This window comes from Humulus lupulus, chromosome 9, assembly GCF_963169125.1.
Source record: "Humulus lupulus chromosome 9, drHumLupu1.1, whole genome shotgun sequence".
Lineage (NCBI taxonomy): Eukaryota > Viridiplantae > Streptophyta > Magnoliopsida > Rosales > Cannabaceae > Humulus > Humulus lupulus.
Genome location: NC_084801.1, coordinates 40,013,511 through 40,029,239, shown reverse-complemented (window position 1 = coordinate 40,029,239; position 15,729 = coordinate 40,013,511). Strand labels below are relative to the sequence as shown.

The 15,729-nt window shown below is 33.1% G+C and overlaps 1 protein-coding gene across 3 annotated transcripts; it reads left to right on the top strand.

Moving 5' to 3' along the window:
* Positions 1 to 1,395: 1,395 nt before the first annotated feature.
* Positions 1,396 to 11,475, top strand: LOC133801953 (lysine-specific demethylase JMJ18-like). Of its 3 annotated transcripts, none has more exons than XM_062240189.1 (12): positions 1,396 to 1,427; positions 2,023 to 2,106; positions 2,445 to 2,516; positions 2,791 to 2,868; positions 2,945 to 3,457; positions 3,564 to 3,788; positions 4,278 to 4,439; positions 5,144 to 5,512; positions 5,653 to 6,772; positions 6,884 to 6,990; positions 9,175 to 9,372; positions 10,761 to 11,475. In XM_062240189.1, the coding sequence occupies exons 2-12, from the start codon at positions 2,080 to 2,082 to the stop codon at positions 11,112 to 11,114; spliced, it is 3,225 nt and encodes a 1,074-aa protein (XP_062096173.1). In that variant the 5' UTR covers positions 1,396 to 1,427; positions 2,023 to 2,079; the 3' UTR covers positions 11,115 to 11,475. The 3 variants fall into 3 exon arrangements, with proteins under 3 accessions (XP_062096173.1, XP_062096171.1, XP_062096172.1); XM_062240187.1 differs by lacking the exon at positions 1,396 to 1,427 and adding an exon at positions 1,443 to 1,577 and having other exon boundaries at positions 2,025 to 2,106; XM_062240188.1 differs by lacking the exon at positions 1,396 to 1,427 and adding an exon at positions 1,461 to 1,573 and having other exon boundaries at positions 2,020 to 2,106.
* The last annotated feature ends 4,254 nt before the right edge of the window (positions 11,476 to 15,729 follow it).

Below are 15,729 nucleotides of genomic sequence, written 5' to 3'. Positions count from 1 at the left end.
GTTTTAAGTAAATACATATAGTTTAAGGGTTTTTCTGTAGCACTCCTTAAAAATGAGCACACCGATGCACTTTTTTTTTGTGTTTTTGACTTTGAAAGTATTTTCGGTGAATTTTTTTTTGTATATTGTAGTTATTTAAAGCATCCTACAAATTTTCAGAAAATTCTAAATAATTTACAATGCCGAAAACAATATTAAAATAGTTTGTTGCATGCATGATTGTTTTTTTATTCGCGTAGAAAGTAATATATTTGAACCTTATTTTCGGTACTGTAAGAATTTTCTGAAAATTTGCATGATGTTCTAAATAACCACAATATACACGATCATAAAAAAAAATTTACTAAAAATATTTCCCGAGTCAAAAATACTAAGAGGGTGCATCGATATGCCCCATTTTAGGGGTGCACAGGAGAACCCTCATTTTTGTTAAATATAATAATTAGTTTTAAAAAACTATTACCTCATGTTTGGAAAATAATGTTTGATTAGATAAAAAAATTATAAAATAAATAACTAAGTTCATCAATTGCCAACAATAAATTATGTATAGAAAATATAGATATAAAGTCGATAACATTATAAACTACTATGTGATGAATTAGGTTGTTTAATTAATTTTTTTGACATCTTTTTCAATTTCAAAACAAAATTACATTATAAAAATGATCTAATCATATATAATTCAATTTAATTCTCCTTCCCAAAAATAACTTTATTTAAAAAAAAAATCATTTTTCTGTTAAAATATCATTATTATTGTTATTTTTTTAAAAAAAGTATCCATAATAATTTTTTATTTGATAATATATTTATGACCAACAATTTGACTAGTTATAATTTAAAAAAAAACGTGTACTTTATGAATATCATACCAAGAAGATAATTTAAATAATTAAATTACATATTAATATCTCAGTTAAGCTTGAAACCCAAAACGTGTAGAGAAAAAGCAAGAGAAAAAAAGAGAGGGTCCGGTCCATCCATAAGACCATATCATATGGCATCTTCGAATCACTTTTTTGTTTGTTAGTTTGGGAAGTTACGATCTCTGTTTTTGATGCCTTTCTCTTCTCTTCTCTTCTCTGCCTTTCCTTCCGTTAAATACTGCGTGCGGCATACGTTTTATTATTACTACCACACACTCACCCTCTTTAATATTTTATTACCAAAACTTTCCAATCAAAACATTTGTTTTCTAATTAATTAATTAATTACCCATTTTTGGTTTCTAGAATTAGATCCAACTTTCCTCTACAATTATATTCTCATCCAACAATATTTATTATTTCTAAACCAAACAAAATAAATAAATAAATAAATAAATAAAAAGTTGTAATAAGGTTAGAGAAATAGAAGAGGAGAGAGGTTAAAGTTTCTTCCTTTTTTTTTTGCTCCAAACTTACACCTACACGTCTTCGTAAGGTACCCTTTCCTTTTATTTATTTTGGTATATTTTTCTTTCTTTCTTTCTTTCTTTCCATTGAAAACTACGTTATTTTTGCTATTGCCTTCATTCTCATTGCCGAGAACAACTCTCTATTCCTTTTGTGATTTTTTTTCCTTCAATAAGGTTTGTTTACTCAGTCAAATTCTTGTTTTTATTATCTTTTCAACATTCCAAAAAAAAAAAAAAAACGGTTTCGAGTAGAAATTGTCTCTTTAGCGTGTGGAATTTGCTTTTTCTATATTGTAAGGCATTGGATTTTATTTTATTATATTTGGTTAATTCTCTTCATAACAGTAATGCAATTCAAAGTCTTAATTTTTATTGAATAGTTTATGCTATTGGATTTGATTCTGTTTCGTTTGATTGATTCATATAGTGGTAAAGAAAAAAAAAGGGGGATTTTGCTTTTGTTGATTTCTTTAGTTTGTTTCTATGGATAATGGATTCTTATGGATTCAATTTATTTTAGTTTTGTTGGATTAGGGTTGTTTTTTTTCAAGTAATGAGATTTTTACCTTTGATTTATTGGTTGATTCATAAGTTTTTTTTTTCTTTTTTCATGGCTGCAGGTTTTTTTTTTGTGTAAAATTAGGTTTTTCATGAGCTTTATCAGTTGAGAAACATCCAAAATGGCTGAAGAAGCTCAACCAAAAGAGGTTAGATTGCTAGTTTATTACTTTTTATTATCTACATTTTCATGTTGATATAAATGTTGTGTCTTCAAATCTTTGAGAGGGTAAAAACATATTTTATTATTTGTCATCATTGACTTGCTTGAAATTGTAGATCTATATCTGATGATTCAAAAGAGTACTTTTATGTGATTATGTTATTTCTAGTTTTCCCCTGATTTGATATTATGATTCTATGCCATTGTGAAGACTAATTCTCGCCAGAATGGTACTTATTTTTTGTATTACAAGCTACAAGCTACAAGGAAAAGAAAAATATTATATGAAATTTAAATGAGTTTATGCAAAATACTGTTTTGCAGGATGATTTGTCTAAGAATAACCAAACAAGTGACCTTGATCATGAGTGCCCTGGCAGCCCTCAAAATCAAAAGGTAAATACTATTCAGTGTTGAGACAGTATTGTGTATGTAGGAATACTATGAGTATGGGCTGGAATCACGACCTAGTATGTCGTAAGCAAATGGTTGTTGATTAAATTCCTGAAGTTTGGAGATTTTTTTTTTTAAATATATTTATTAATGAATTAACCATTGTTATAGAGGTATGCTTATAATTTAATGTTAAGTGCCTATGATTTGGTCTGATTCTTTGGATGGCTTTCTCTTGTGACCTTGAAGTTGGATTCTGACTTTTCGTGTGATGCAGATATCATCTAGATGGTGTCCAGATGAAGCATGCAGGCCCGCTCTTGTTGAAGCACCTATATTTTATCCTACTATTGAGGTATTTGTTTTTTGAGCAAAATATTCTTAATTAGGTATGTTGCATCACTAACTCCATATGTGTGCAAATTTTTTAGGAGTTTCAAGATACACTTGGTTACATAGCAAAGATACGCCCAAAAGCAGAATCATATGGTATATGCCGGATTGTTCCTCCACCTTCTTGGGCACCACCCTGCCCTCTTAAGGATGTCAAGATTTGGGAACATGCGAAGTTTTCTACACGTATTCAGCACGTGGACTTGCTTCAGAATAGAGAGCCCATGAGAAAGAAAAGCAAAAGTCGAAAGCGTAAACGACGGAGGGGCTCTAGAGTGCGAAGAACCAGGAGGAGGACAGAATCTGGTTCAGAAGCTAATACTGCTTCTGAGACTGATGAGAAGTTTGGATTCCAATCAGGATCGGATTTTACACTCGGAGAATATCAGAGATATGCTGATCATTTCAAGAAGTGTTACTTTGGGATGAAGGACACCAAGGAGGAAACAAACTCTAGTCCATTTGAACATAATAAAAGATGGGAGCCGTCTGTGGAGGATATCGAAGGTGAATATTGGAGAATAGTTGAGCAACCAACAGATGAGGTTGAGGTAAGGCACTGGTTTTAAAATAGTTTTGTTTGACCTTTTAAGTTTAATTTATATGTATGTATGACTCTGTTTGCAATTGATGAATGCTGTTGATATGTCATTGCAGGTGTACTATGGAGCTGATTTGGAAACAGGAGTATTTGGAAGTGGGTTTCCTAAAGCGTCTACTATGGAAACTAAAAATGATGTGGATCAGTATGTGACATCAGGGTGGAATCTAAACAACTTAGCACGCCTTCCAGGTTCTGTTCTGGGTTTTGAAGAAAGTGATATATCTGGAGTTCTAGTTCCGTGGCTATATGTTGGGATGTGCTTTTCTTCATTTTGCTGGGTAGGTATTTATCATTGTGATTGCTACTTGAATAAGTTATTTATAGACAGTAAGTATTTATGATATCAATGGGATTTATGGGGTTGGATGAATTAGATCCTGTGTTTGGAGCTCGGTGGTAGAATTGTGGCTTTTCACTACTTAAATATACTGGGCTTCACTACTCTATATATGTACAGTAATATGTCAATTAGTGTCGTTATTATTGCCCATAGAGTTTCAAAAAAACAACAAATTATTATTATCCCCTAAAGGGTGGGAGTTTGTTATAAAATATTTTTCTACCAACTTCTGGACATGCTAAAAACACCTATCTTGAATTATGTATCTTTCTATGCATAATGATTGTTCTCATGTTTGGTTAAATCTTATGTCATCTGTATTGCACTGCACAACCTATGCAGTATTATTACTACTTTCTTGCATCAGTAAGCTTTTATTTTCCTGTTGTAATTCATGCTAATTATAACTTCCATGAGGCTTCGACAGCATGTTGAAGACCACCATCTATATTCACTAAATTATCACCACTGGGGCGAGCCAAAAGTATGGTATGGTGTACCTGGAAGTCATGCTTCTGCTTTGGAAGATGCAATGAGAAAGCACTTACCGGATTTATTTGAGGAACAACCACATTTACTTAACGAACTGGTAATATATATGTTTTGCTCAAACTTAATCAAAATTAACTTTTTAGTTTTGGAAATTTCTCGAAATTATAATTTTCCTTGTGAGATTTCCTTAGATAATTGAAATAAGATATTAGTTTTTAGATGACATAATTCCGTCTCCTATCTTATCTTATTTATTTGTTTAATGAGTAATGGATGAATAAATGAGTAAACTACCAGATTGCACAGCTGCTTAAGCATTAAGATAAACATGTTTAATTGATCAAGTACTTTGCAAAAGGTAAAACTTATTTGTAGAAGAAAAGAAAAAAGAATTGAACATTCTAGTCGAGTCTGTTAGAGGGTGTCAACCTTATTTGTTAGTTGCTTAATGTATTCTTCAGTATTCACCTTCAACAGACAAGGGTTTCAATCATCAGAAGAGGGTTTCAATCCTTTAGTTTGTCTGAACCTGCTTCCTTAAAGCAGCTTAGCACTAATTTTTGGGTTCAACTCTATTAGAGAATTCTGCATGACTGTTCTTATATATTGATATCTGATTGTAATAGTAGTCTATTCTCTAAATATATATATATATATATTTATATATTACCTAGTTTCATCCAACCAGGTTTTGTGATCGCATCAAATCCTTCTGAAATGTGTGGCTTTAACTTTTCTTGTTTATTTAAATTTACAAGTGTATTTCAGGCACTAAAATTTTGATTTGATACCCTTGTGCAGGTCACTCAACTGTCTCCTTCAGTTCTGAAATCTGAGGGTGTACCTGTATATCAAGCAGTTCAACATTCTGGAGAATTTGTTCTCACCTTTCCAAGGGCATACCACTCTGGATTTAATTGTGGTTTCAACTGTGCTGAGGCAGTGAATGTGGCCCCTGTTGATTGGTTGGTGCATGGACAGAATGCAGTTGAACTCTACAGCAAGCAGTGTCGCAAGACATCAATTTCCCATGATAAATTATTGTTAGGGGCTGCGAAGGCAGCTGTTGAGGCCCTTTACGAGCTGTCAATACATGGAAATAAAACTCCTAGGAATTTAAGCTGGCAAAGTATGTGTGGGAAGGATGGGATTCTTACTGAGGCAATTAAGGTAAAGTTTTGTTCATTCCTACTTGCTATATTTCGTTTCTTAAAATTATAGCTGATGTTTAGTTACATAAAATAATTTATGTCTTGTCTTTCATGAGTGGAGAATTTTCTTTTGCTTTATAGTTTTTATTTTTTCAACAGACTAGAGTAAAGATTGAAGAGGAAAGACTAGATCATCTGCCAATTTGTTTGAAGCTGCAAAAAATGGAATCAGATTATGATTTGAAAGATGAAAGAGAATGTTTCTCTTGCTTCTATGACTTGCATTTATCTGCCGTCAGCTGCAAGTGCTCCCCTGACCGATTTTCATGTCTTAAACATGTGAACCATCTTTGTTCCTGTGAAATAGATGATAGATGTGTCCTTTTTCGTTACCCCATTAATGAACTAAATGTGCTTATTGAAGCATTAGAAGGAGACAAAGAAGCTTTAGAAGTATGGTCATCAGCACATCTAGTAGCTTCTGTTGATAAAGAAGGTTATAGTGTAGGCAAGCCAAAGATGGAAAATGGTAACTGGAGAAGCGACTTACTTGATCAAAGGGAAACTTCATCATGTTGCCCAGGAACAGGAACAGGAACAGAAGAGAAGTTGAACACAAATGCTTCTTGCAGCTCAAATAGTAATGGTTCTTCCAAAGAGGTCCAATCAGGAACCAAACAGAGAAATTGTAGTTTAAACACATCTAATATCACTATGCATAGTCAAAATGACAGCGGTGAAACTGCAATCATGAAAGATGATGATAAGGTGGATCAACAGTGCTGTATTGATTTAAATGTTGATTATACCTCTGATGAACATGAAAGTGGGTTCGTGTGTATGTCTGATAAAAGTGATAACAATACTGTGATAGATGTGGAGGAGAGTTGCACAATGTTGTGCAATGAAGGAAAAGGTTCTGCTTCTGATGCAGGAAGAGAACAAAATGTGAAGGATTTTGATAGTAACCATCATTTGTCGACTACTAATAACACTTTGAACAAAGATTACCCAATGTGTTCAAGGGACGTGGATATAAATCGGGCATTTGATTGTAATAAGTTGTTTGGTGTTGATCTTTTATCGTCAAACTCTCATTCAGAAGTTCCATCATGCAGCTTGACTGAAACAGAAATTTTGAACACTTTGGATGTAAAAACTTTTACGGCTGACCGACAAGCTTCATTATCAAAATTGGATCCTCATATCGAGCTTATAAATATTGGGTGTATTGTCTTTGGAAAGCTATGGTGCAGCAAGCAAGCCATATTTCCTAAAGGTATGTTGTAGGAGTATTGCCTTTAAAATATCTTTAATTTCTTTAGAATTACTTGTTATTGTTCTTGGTTTGTTTTTACTTCATTGGGTTATCCTAAATTTCTTGTTGCAGGATTTAAAAGCCGTGTCACATTTTATAATGTGTTGAGTCCAACTACAGTTTGTACCTATATATCAGAAGTTCTTGATGCTGGACTGCTTGGGCGACCTCTGTTTAAGGTTTCTTTCTCTCTTCTCTTTCATTTAAACATTTAGTTCAATTGGACATCCAGATATATTAGATACAAATTCAATTAGTTTTCGGGTCACTTTTTTTTCTTTTCTTGAATTATTATTTCCACTGAACTTATGGGAAAATTTGTTGTGATATTGTTGGAACTTACTTTGAAATAACATGAAAACAAAGAAACGATAAAACATAAAAGCATTCTAGGATGCTGATAAACCCTCATTCATGTATACCTACTCCCGGAGGTATGCTAAGCTTTATAAGGAGGCTGCCACAATAGATAATGACACCTCAGCATAATTTAGCAAGAGCAGAACGAGAACCAATGATTAGCTGACTGGGTGTGGAGAGAAGGTTCTTTGGTTTATTACTAGAATTAGGGGAATGTGTGAGGGGGCTGAGGAATGTTTTACTAGAAGACACTTTGGCTAGGAGAGGCCAGTCTCTCAAATTTACCGGGTTATCAACACAAACTAGCCTTCAATTTCCAGTTTTTTCTGTTTCTTACTCTCTGGTTATCTGTGTTTTTACACTTTCCTATCAGATGCCAAAGTACCTGGGCACATATTTATTTGCGGTTGTAGATCTCTTTATTTTTTATTGATAATTTAGTTTAACTTCACTTTTTTGCAATAAAAAAATTGGATATGAACTCACTTTTTTCCTATCAGATGCCAAAGGGTCTGATTGGTTCGTGATTAGAAAACTGTATTTTTTAAAAGTGAGATTCTGAAATGAAAATCTGAATTTAGTGACTAAAAACATGTTTCTGAAAATGTGATTGATTCAATGTCTGTAAACTGTTTTTGAGTTTTAAAAAACTGAATCTGTGATTGGTTCAAGTGAATCTGAATATTATTTTAATTTTATATATTCTATATACATAGGTTGTATGATTTTAAATTTTTCAATAGATTTAATTAAGTAAAATTTAATAATAGTGCATTGATTATATTCATAAAATTGCTTCAGTATATAGGTGTTACTACCCATAAAAGAGTACTAACAATTATGATGATGTGACAATACAGTAACTTGGTATAATCAGGTAAATATTTTTTTGCTATATTAATTTTGAATTTAGTTATTTTTTGTAATAATTAATGTTGTTTCCAACTGATGAGATACTACCTATATTTAGAAATTGACATGCATTTGAAAAATAAAAAATTTACAATATTATATTTTTATAATAAATACACGTTTTTCATTAGGTAACCCTTCCAAAAATTTAAAAAAATCAAAATTTATTTTTAGAAATATTAATTAACAACTATAAATATGGACCTTTGATTTTAATTCAATAATTAATATTAAAGTAATTATCAATGTGTAGTAACCATTTAAATGCACCCATATATTTATATATATATATATGTATATACATATATACTCGAAAGTAAGTCAAATCTTACTAAAAATATTAGGAAATAGAGAAAACATCTTTTTATCGTTTTCAACTGTATAGGCAAAATTTTAAAATCAGATTTAGATTTAGTTTTAAGAAATGACTAACCAATCACATATTATTGTGGGTCCTACATGCTTTTAGTATTTGGAAACATAAAATTGATTCCAAACCTGATACCAATCAGGCCCTAAGTGTTTATATGATCATTAGCTAGCCAATCTTAAGGGCTACTAGGTCCAAATTGTGTAATTCATGATATTTAGCTTCATTTAATTGCCTATGCTAGAGACTGGGTCGTTAATGAAGCAGTATATTATTTTGTGTTTTTTCTTTTTGTTATTATTAAATAGAAGAACTAAGTTAGCCAACATTGCGGTTGTACTAAATATTTTAAGCACTCAACTTTTATAAAAAAATGTTGCGCTATTTCATAAGACAAGTTTGTGGTATCCTAACAGCCTTATATGCTTCGGGCCTACCAAACCAAGCTTTTGGTTGATTAGTCTTAAATTGCTTGATTGATCTCAAGCTTTTTGGTTTTGTGAAATGGTTTTTAAGAGTTCTTGACAATTCAATGGTAAAAAATGGGAAATTGTTTTACAGAATTTACTTGCTTAACTTTTTCTAGTAGTCATGATTTTCATCATTTAGTACAGTTTGCACTGTTACTATTATAGCTTTAATGCTGATATAAATTCAAGCATCTATTGAGTTTTTTTCTCTTTATTTTGTTATGTCCCTGATGTCATAGCATGTGTTTCAGGTTTCATTGGAGGAGAACCCTGCTGAAACTTTTTCCAATACCTCAGCTGAAAAGTGCTGGGAAACAGTTCTGCAGAGACTGAAGGAGGAGATAAAGAGAGGAAGTAATGTAGGTAGACAAGGACTGCTGCCTTTACAGCCTTTTCAGAGCATAGACGGGCTTGAAATGTTTGGGTTTCTCTCCCCACCGATTATGCAGGTAGGGTAAATTGTTGATTTTATTTTCACTTTTGTTTGTGCTTTAAGTTGAGCCAGGTAGAGTTATTTTCATGTGCTTAAGAGAAGAACTAAATTACTTTCAGTTGTGATGTAAGGGCAACTGTCAATAGTCCTAAGGTAGAAGTGTTCAGAAAAGCTGAGGAGACTACAGTTTTTTTACCACCGGATGTCTAATGGCACCTGATTTATTCAATCCCCTTGCAAGAGTATTAAACAAGTTAGAGAAATGAAAATAACAAATTTCTTGAGTGACTAGTTAACCAGTTTAGGTAATTAATTTGGCAAAGATTGATTCATAGGGCATTTCAGTTAGTTTCTCCTAATAGTTTTATGGTAAACCCGCCTAGAGGCGAAGCTTGGTTATTTAGAAACAAATAAGGGAGATTTCCTTTAGAAACACGTTCTCTATGGTACAAACTTATCAAAAGTTGGTATGCCCTCCAAGAGAATAATTGGGACCTTAATTTGGGAGATATTGACTTCTAGATACCCTTGGATAGGGATCACTTCTTTTTATGATTAGTTTGCAAAGTTAGTTTAGTTCAAGGTTGGTGATGGGGGAAAAATTAGGTTTTGGAAGGACCTGTGGGTTGGTGATAGGCTTTTGGGTGATATTTTTATGGATAATAGTGAAGTGGATGGAAGAATCAATGCATCCTTACGTCTCAAAAGAAATCTAAATGATAGAGAAGTGCCAAAGCTTATTGAGTTGCTAGTTATGTTGGATGAAAGGAGCCTCTTATCATAATATTCACTCGTAAATCAGCCTTTGAATGCCTAAAGGTGCAGGATTTTCTACAAGATGCTCACAGATTTAATGTCATGTGGAAAAGTTTAGCTCCATCCAAAGTAAATGTGCTGCATTGGTGTTTATGTTTCATGAGGTGTTACATTAAAGAAGGCCATATCAATCTATATCCTGGAGAAACTGGGCATCATTTGTTTATGCATTGTGAATTTTATTTCAGCTGTAAGTTGTTCCAGGAGTTCAATGTGCAGTGGGTGGTCCAGCTACAATGTTTGGATTTGCTCGGCTTTATTTCAAAGGATAAGAAACAGAAGCTATTTGTTGCGGCATCCATGGCTATTTGTTGGGCTCTATGGTTAGAGGGGGGAATAGAAGAATGTACACTATGCTGTTTTGATTTCTTCCCCATTCCATATTATTTGTTATTTGGCTCGAGGGTCTTCTTGACACAGCACAACATTTAATCATCGTCTTGTTTCTCTCGTCTATGATTTCATGCAGTGTCTCTGGATATCTTGTTATTTTATTGCCATGTTGTGCCATGCATTTGATGTTAACTTACATTGCAACAAACTTGATTTTATTATCGAATATCTTATATTGGCTCTTTTTTTTACCAGGCTATTGAGGCTCTCGACCCTCATCATAAATGCACGGAGTACTGGGACAACAGGCAAAAGACACCTAAGCATTTGGTCGAATCAACTTGCTCGTCTGGAGAAACGAGGACTAAACTGTTTGGTATTAACTTGATAAAGCAGGGACAGGACAATAACAATCCATTTATAGAAAAAGGTTTTAGTTTAATTGATGAAGAGGTAAAGGTAGTAGTCAGAAGACTATTGAAGAAGGCAAGCCCTGAAGAGCTGAAGATATTGCATAGATTATTCTGCAGTGAATCCCAGACTGCTGAATGGAGAGTTGCATTCAAAGCATTGATTGAAGAGACTCAGAAAAATGTAAATAAGGATTAGCAATAGTCTCTAACAGATAGGCCCATTCATTCGCTTATGCAACTTAGCTTTTTTGATAGTTCATTTTAGTCATTCTATTAGGCCAAATTCTTTTTAGGGAAAATAGCCACAAAGGAGAAAAGGATTGATTTTGGGTGTGTATTGCTAACATATAATTGCAATGCACTTGGCCCAATTGATTGGCCTTCATAATAGAATGTTGTTTTGGAGGGACCAATGTCACCAATCTCACTGAGAATAGAATATAGAAGTTGCTTGTACATGAGAAAAGCACATCTCTAACCTCTGAAAAATACACCTCAAAATCTCAATTTTGATAATCTGGGTATTAATTTATTAATTATAGGTTAACATTTGTTCAGTTCCGTTTTGTCTTTTACTTATTTAACATACATAGTAGAATGATTATATGTATATTTTGGGCTATTTTTTTTATTTCACAAATGTTGGACTAAACGTATGGGAAATTTTCATAATCACGTGAAAAATATGAATAAAAGTGCATAGATAACAAATTTTTTTTATTTTAATGGTTTTTTTACTTTAACCGAATATTTCAAATATTTAACGGAATATGTTTTAAAATCTAATTAAAAATAAATATTTATTAATTATATTAATATAAATTTAAATATTATAAAATATCATTAGATATTTATTAATTATATTAATATAAATTTAAATGTTATAAAATAATATTATTATAATAATATATCAATATAAATTTAAATGTTATAAAATATTATTATTATTATAATAATAATATATAACATATAATATATAATCCTATTTTTATAAAATTTTGCTATAATAAATATTTATTAACTATATTAATATAAATTAAAATATTATTATAATAATATTTAATACAAAACTATTTATTTACTAATTATATTAATATTAATTCACATGTTATAAATTATTATTATTACAATAATATATAATACATAATAAATACATTATACATAAGTATCGTGTGTACAAATAGTATGACTATGTAACTAAATAAGAAGTTAGAGTAACATTTATCTTATATCAAGAATAAAGAAGTTTATTCTCCAATCATTAGGGTGTGATTTGAATAATATCATGAATGTTTTGTACATTAAATATATGGTAGCTTGTGATCTTAAATGTTATCGTATTATTTAAAAAAAAACCATAAATAATGTTTTGGTTAAATTTTCTTTTAATATGTTTATGTCATTCTTTTATACATAATATTGTTTATTTATTTAAGATTTATATAACAATCATAAAAACTTAATAAAAATAATTAATAAATTTTCTAAATAAAACTAAGCAAATATGCATTGTACGTTGATTGTACCTAATATTAATATAAATGTAGGTTTCTTGTGATAATTTAGTGTTACGGACTTATATTAGTGTGTGGTGTGGCTGCCCATAACATTGTTCTAATAATAAACTAAAGTGTAAAATAAAAAATTATAATCACTTGACAATTATTTTTTTTCTTCAAATTTTTGTATTATACTAAATACAAACAATTTGCAATGCACGTTTGTTTAATTTTATTTATAAAATTGATTAATTATATTTATTAAATTTTTATCATTGTCATATAATTTTCAAATAAATAAACAATATTATATATAAAAGAATATCATAACCATATTAAATAAAAAATTAAAACAAAATATTGTTTATGATTTTTTTAAATATATATAATATGATATCCTTTTTAAACATAAATGATAATTTCTTAATAAAAATTAAGATTATGTATTATATATTATTATAATGATATTTTATAATATTTAAATTTTATATTATTTTTGTATTAAATATTATTATAATAATATTTTATAATATTTGAATTCATATTAATATAATTAGTAAAAATTTAGGATTATATATTATTATTGTTACACCCAAATTTTGATGATGAATAAATGAGTCTCGAAATGTAGGCTCGTAAGACGTAAGCTCGAAAATAATAAGTAGTGACTGAACACTTGTGTAAATATGCATGATTCCTGACATGTCCTTGTTGGCGTTCGAGCACAAGTTTAAAAGATTTGAGCTTAAGGTTCAGGCTCGAGAGAAAGAATCTTCTCCGACACATATAGGTGTTATGCAACCCTAAGTTGTAAGCTCGAAGATATTTGTTCATGAAGATTGAGTTTGATGAAACCACTGACTAAGGAGGAGGATAACAAGCTCGAAGTACTGGTCGGTCTCGAAAGAGCGTTAACCTTGCGTTCGAGGTTAGCAACGTGTTTTGCACACGACAACTGTTAGAAGATCCCTATTCCTTAGGGATTTGTTGTTATCTGGTATTAAATCCCAATTATCATGGGATATTATGTATTTATTGTATTTATTTACATTCATTTCATATTTGAATGATTGTTTGTAACTCTCCTGAATCAATGGAAGATATTCTCCCAATCAGGCTTATTAATAGCTTGGAAATTTTTACTTGTAGAGAGGCAAAAATTGAAATTGGGAATACTTTGTCAAATTATTATGAGAAAACTTTGAGAGAGTGTTAAGATCAATAATATTGACTCGTGGACTAAGCAGATTTTAAGTACTGAACCACGTAGAAATTCTACTGTCATTTTCTTCTTTTCTGAAATATTGTTTAGTGCTCTCAAAAATTTGGTGCTTTCATTGAGAGCATAAAGAAAATATTTTGCATTGTTTAATCACAAACTTCCTACATTGCGTCAATGGTCGCCGTAAACAACCCAGGAGCTGGTGGGCAATCGTTGCCCCAAATACCTCAGGAGCAGAATCCTCCAGCTGAGAATTATCCCCGAAGGCCTGGGAAACAACCAATGACAGATCACGACCCATACGAGGGGAGTGCATCATCTGATTCCAGGGGGTCGCCTGCTCCCAGGCCCGACAAGGACCTCTATTATAATCCTACGAGGTACATTCCCATTGTAGAATTGGAGAATCGCCAACTGTGCCAAAAATTGCCAGAGGCCACACGACACAATGAAGAATTGGCTAGGCAGACCGCTGAGGTCCAGACACCACCCCAGAGGCAAAGAGGGCATCCGTGCAGGAGCACGGCTGCCAGGAGGGTCGAACAAGGGGCCTAGCAGACCCAGCCAAGGCCCAGGCCAAACATGGACAACGATCGCCCTGGGAGGAATACTCAAGCTAATACTGCTGGTAATACGACAGTAGAGGTAACTACAGGAACAAGGAATAACCGAGCTCCTCCAACAGCTCGGAGCACTAACCCTTAATCTGTCAGAAATAACCCGGAACCAGTCCGGGCCAATTCTAGACCTTCCAGGACCAACAATGGAAGGCCACCACCATAGCCTATAAGACATCCACTGTCTCCTATAAGACACCCATCACCACTCCGAGAGGCACCACTCCGAGAGGCACAGCTCCTAATAGGAACCGGACAGGGGAGCATGCACCATAAAGGCCATCTCAAAGTGGCAGTCGAGACGGGAACTGTTGAACTCGACCCGGACACGGGGGCGAGCGAGAGGCAACCCGAGGACATAGGGTCACCCAAACAGCAGGAAGCCACATGTCGAGATCACAAATGACTGGAGTAAGAGAGTCGATGGAAGATCCACCTCGCAACCATTGAGCCCCTCAACTAGAATGAAACGTTAGTTTTATGAGTGGGAGTTTAGACCTCACTAGGTTTGTAAGCGTATATAATATCGAACCTAGGAATACTGGGAATTATGATAATAATCCTGATCTTCGAGATCACCTGAACCAGAGTCGGAGGCAAGCTAATCCCTTGAACTTCGATTTATGTGCACATCTGAATAGCCGAAAGGAACCTATGCAACTAGTATATGGGAACCAGCATAACCCTATACCGGGACAAGGAGCTGGATTTTTTTTATAAACAATAACCAGCTACCCCAAGCACAAGCTCAACCTCCAGTGGACTTGGTCCAGGAGAGAATTAATCAGCTCGAAAGAGCGTTTAGGTTCCTTCAGGACGAAAGGAACAAGGACAAGGCCGACGACTCTGATGAGGAGCTCGAGCCTTTCGCTCCACATATTTCAAACACACCATTCCCTTATGGGTTCAAGATACCCTATGTAGCTCCTTTTGACGGGAACTCAGACCCGTACAACCATCTGAGCACATTTAAGACCATCATGCGAGCTAGTAACGTTGGCTACGAGCTCAGATGCATGTTATTTCCAACTACTTTCACAAGACCAGCGAAAAATTAGTTCGATAAATTCAGAAGACATTCGATCTTGTCTTGGGATCAATTAGCAAAGGAATTTAAAAATAATTCAAGGCCATGGTAGGCGTCAGGCCCAAGGCCTCGACCTTGACCAATGTTAGACAATAGTCGAGAAAGTCATTAAAAAGCTACTTGGCGAGGTTTAACATAGAGGTGGCACGAGCCTGTAATGTTGATGATAGTGGTCATATTATGGTTGTTCAAGCTGGAATATTGCCAGGTGGTCCCCTCTGGGATGATATGCAGAGAAAACTGATAAGAACAATAACCGAGTTTAACAAAAGGGCTCAGAGATTCGTCAATGTAGAAGAGGCAAGGTCAACATTAAAACTTACCCCTCAGCCCATTATAACTACAATGACGAATGTTAACTCAGCCTCGAACTCGGCTACCCCATC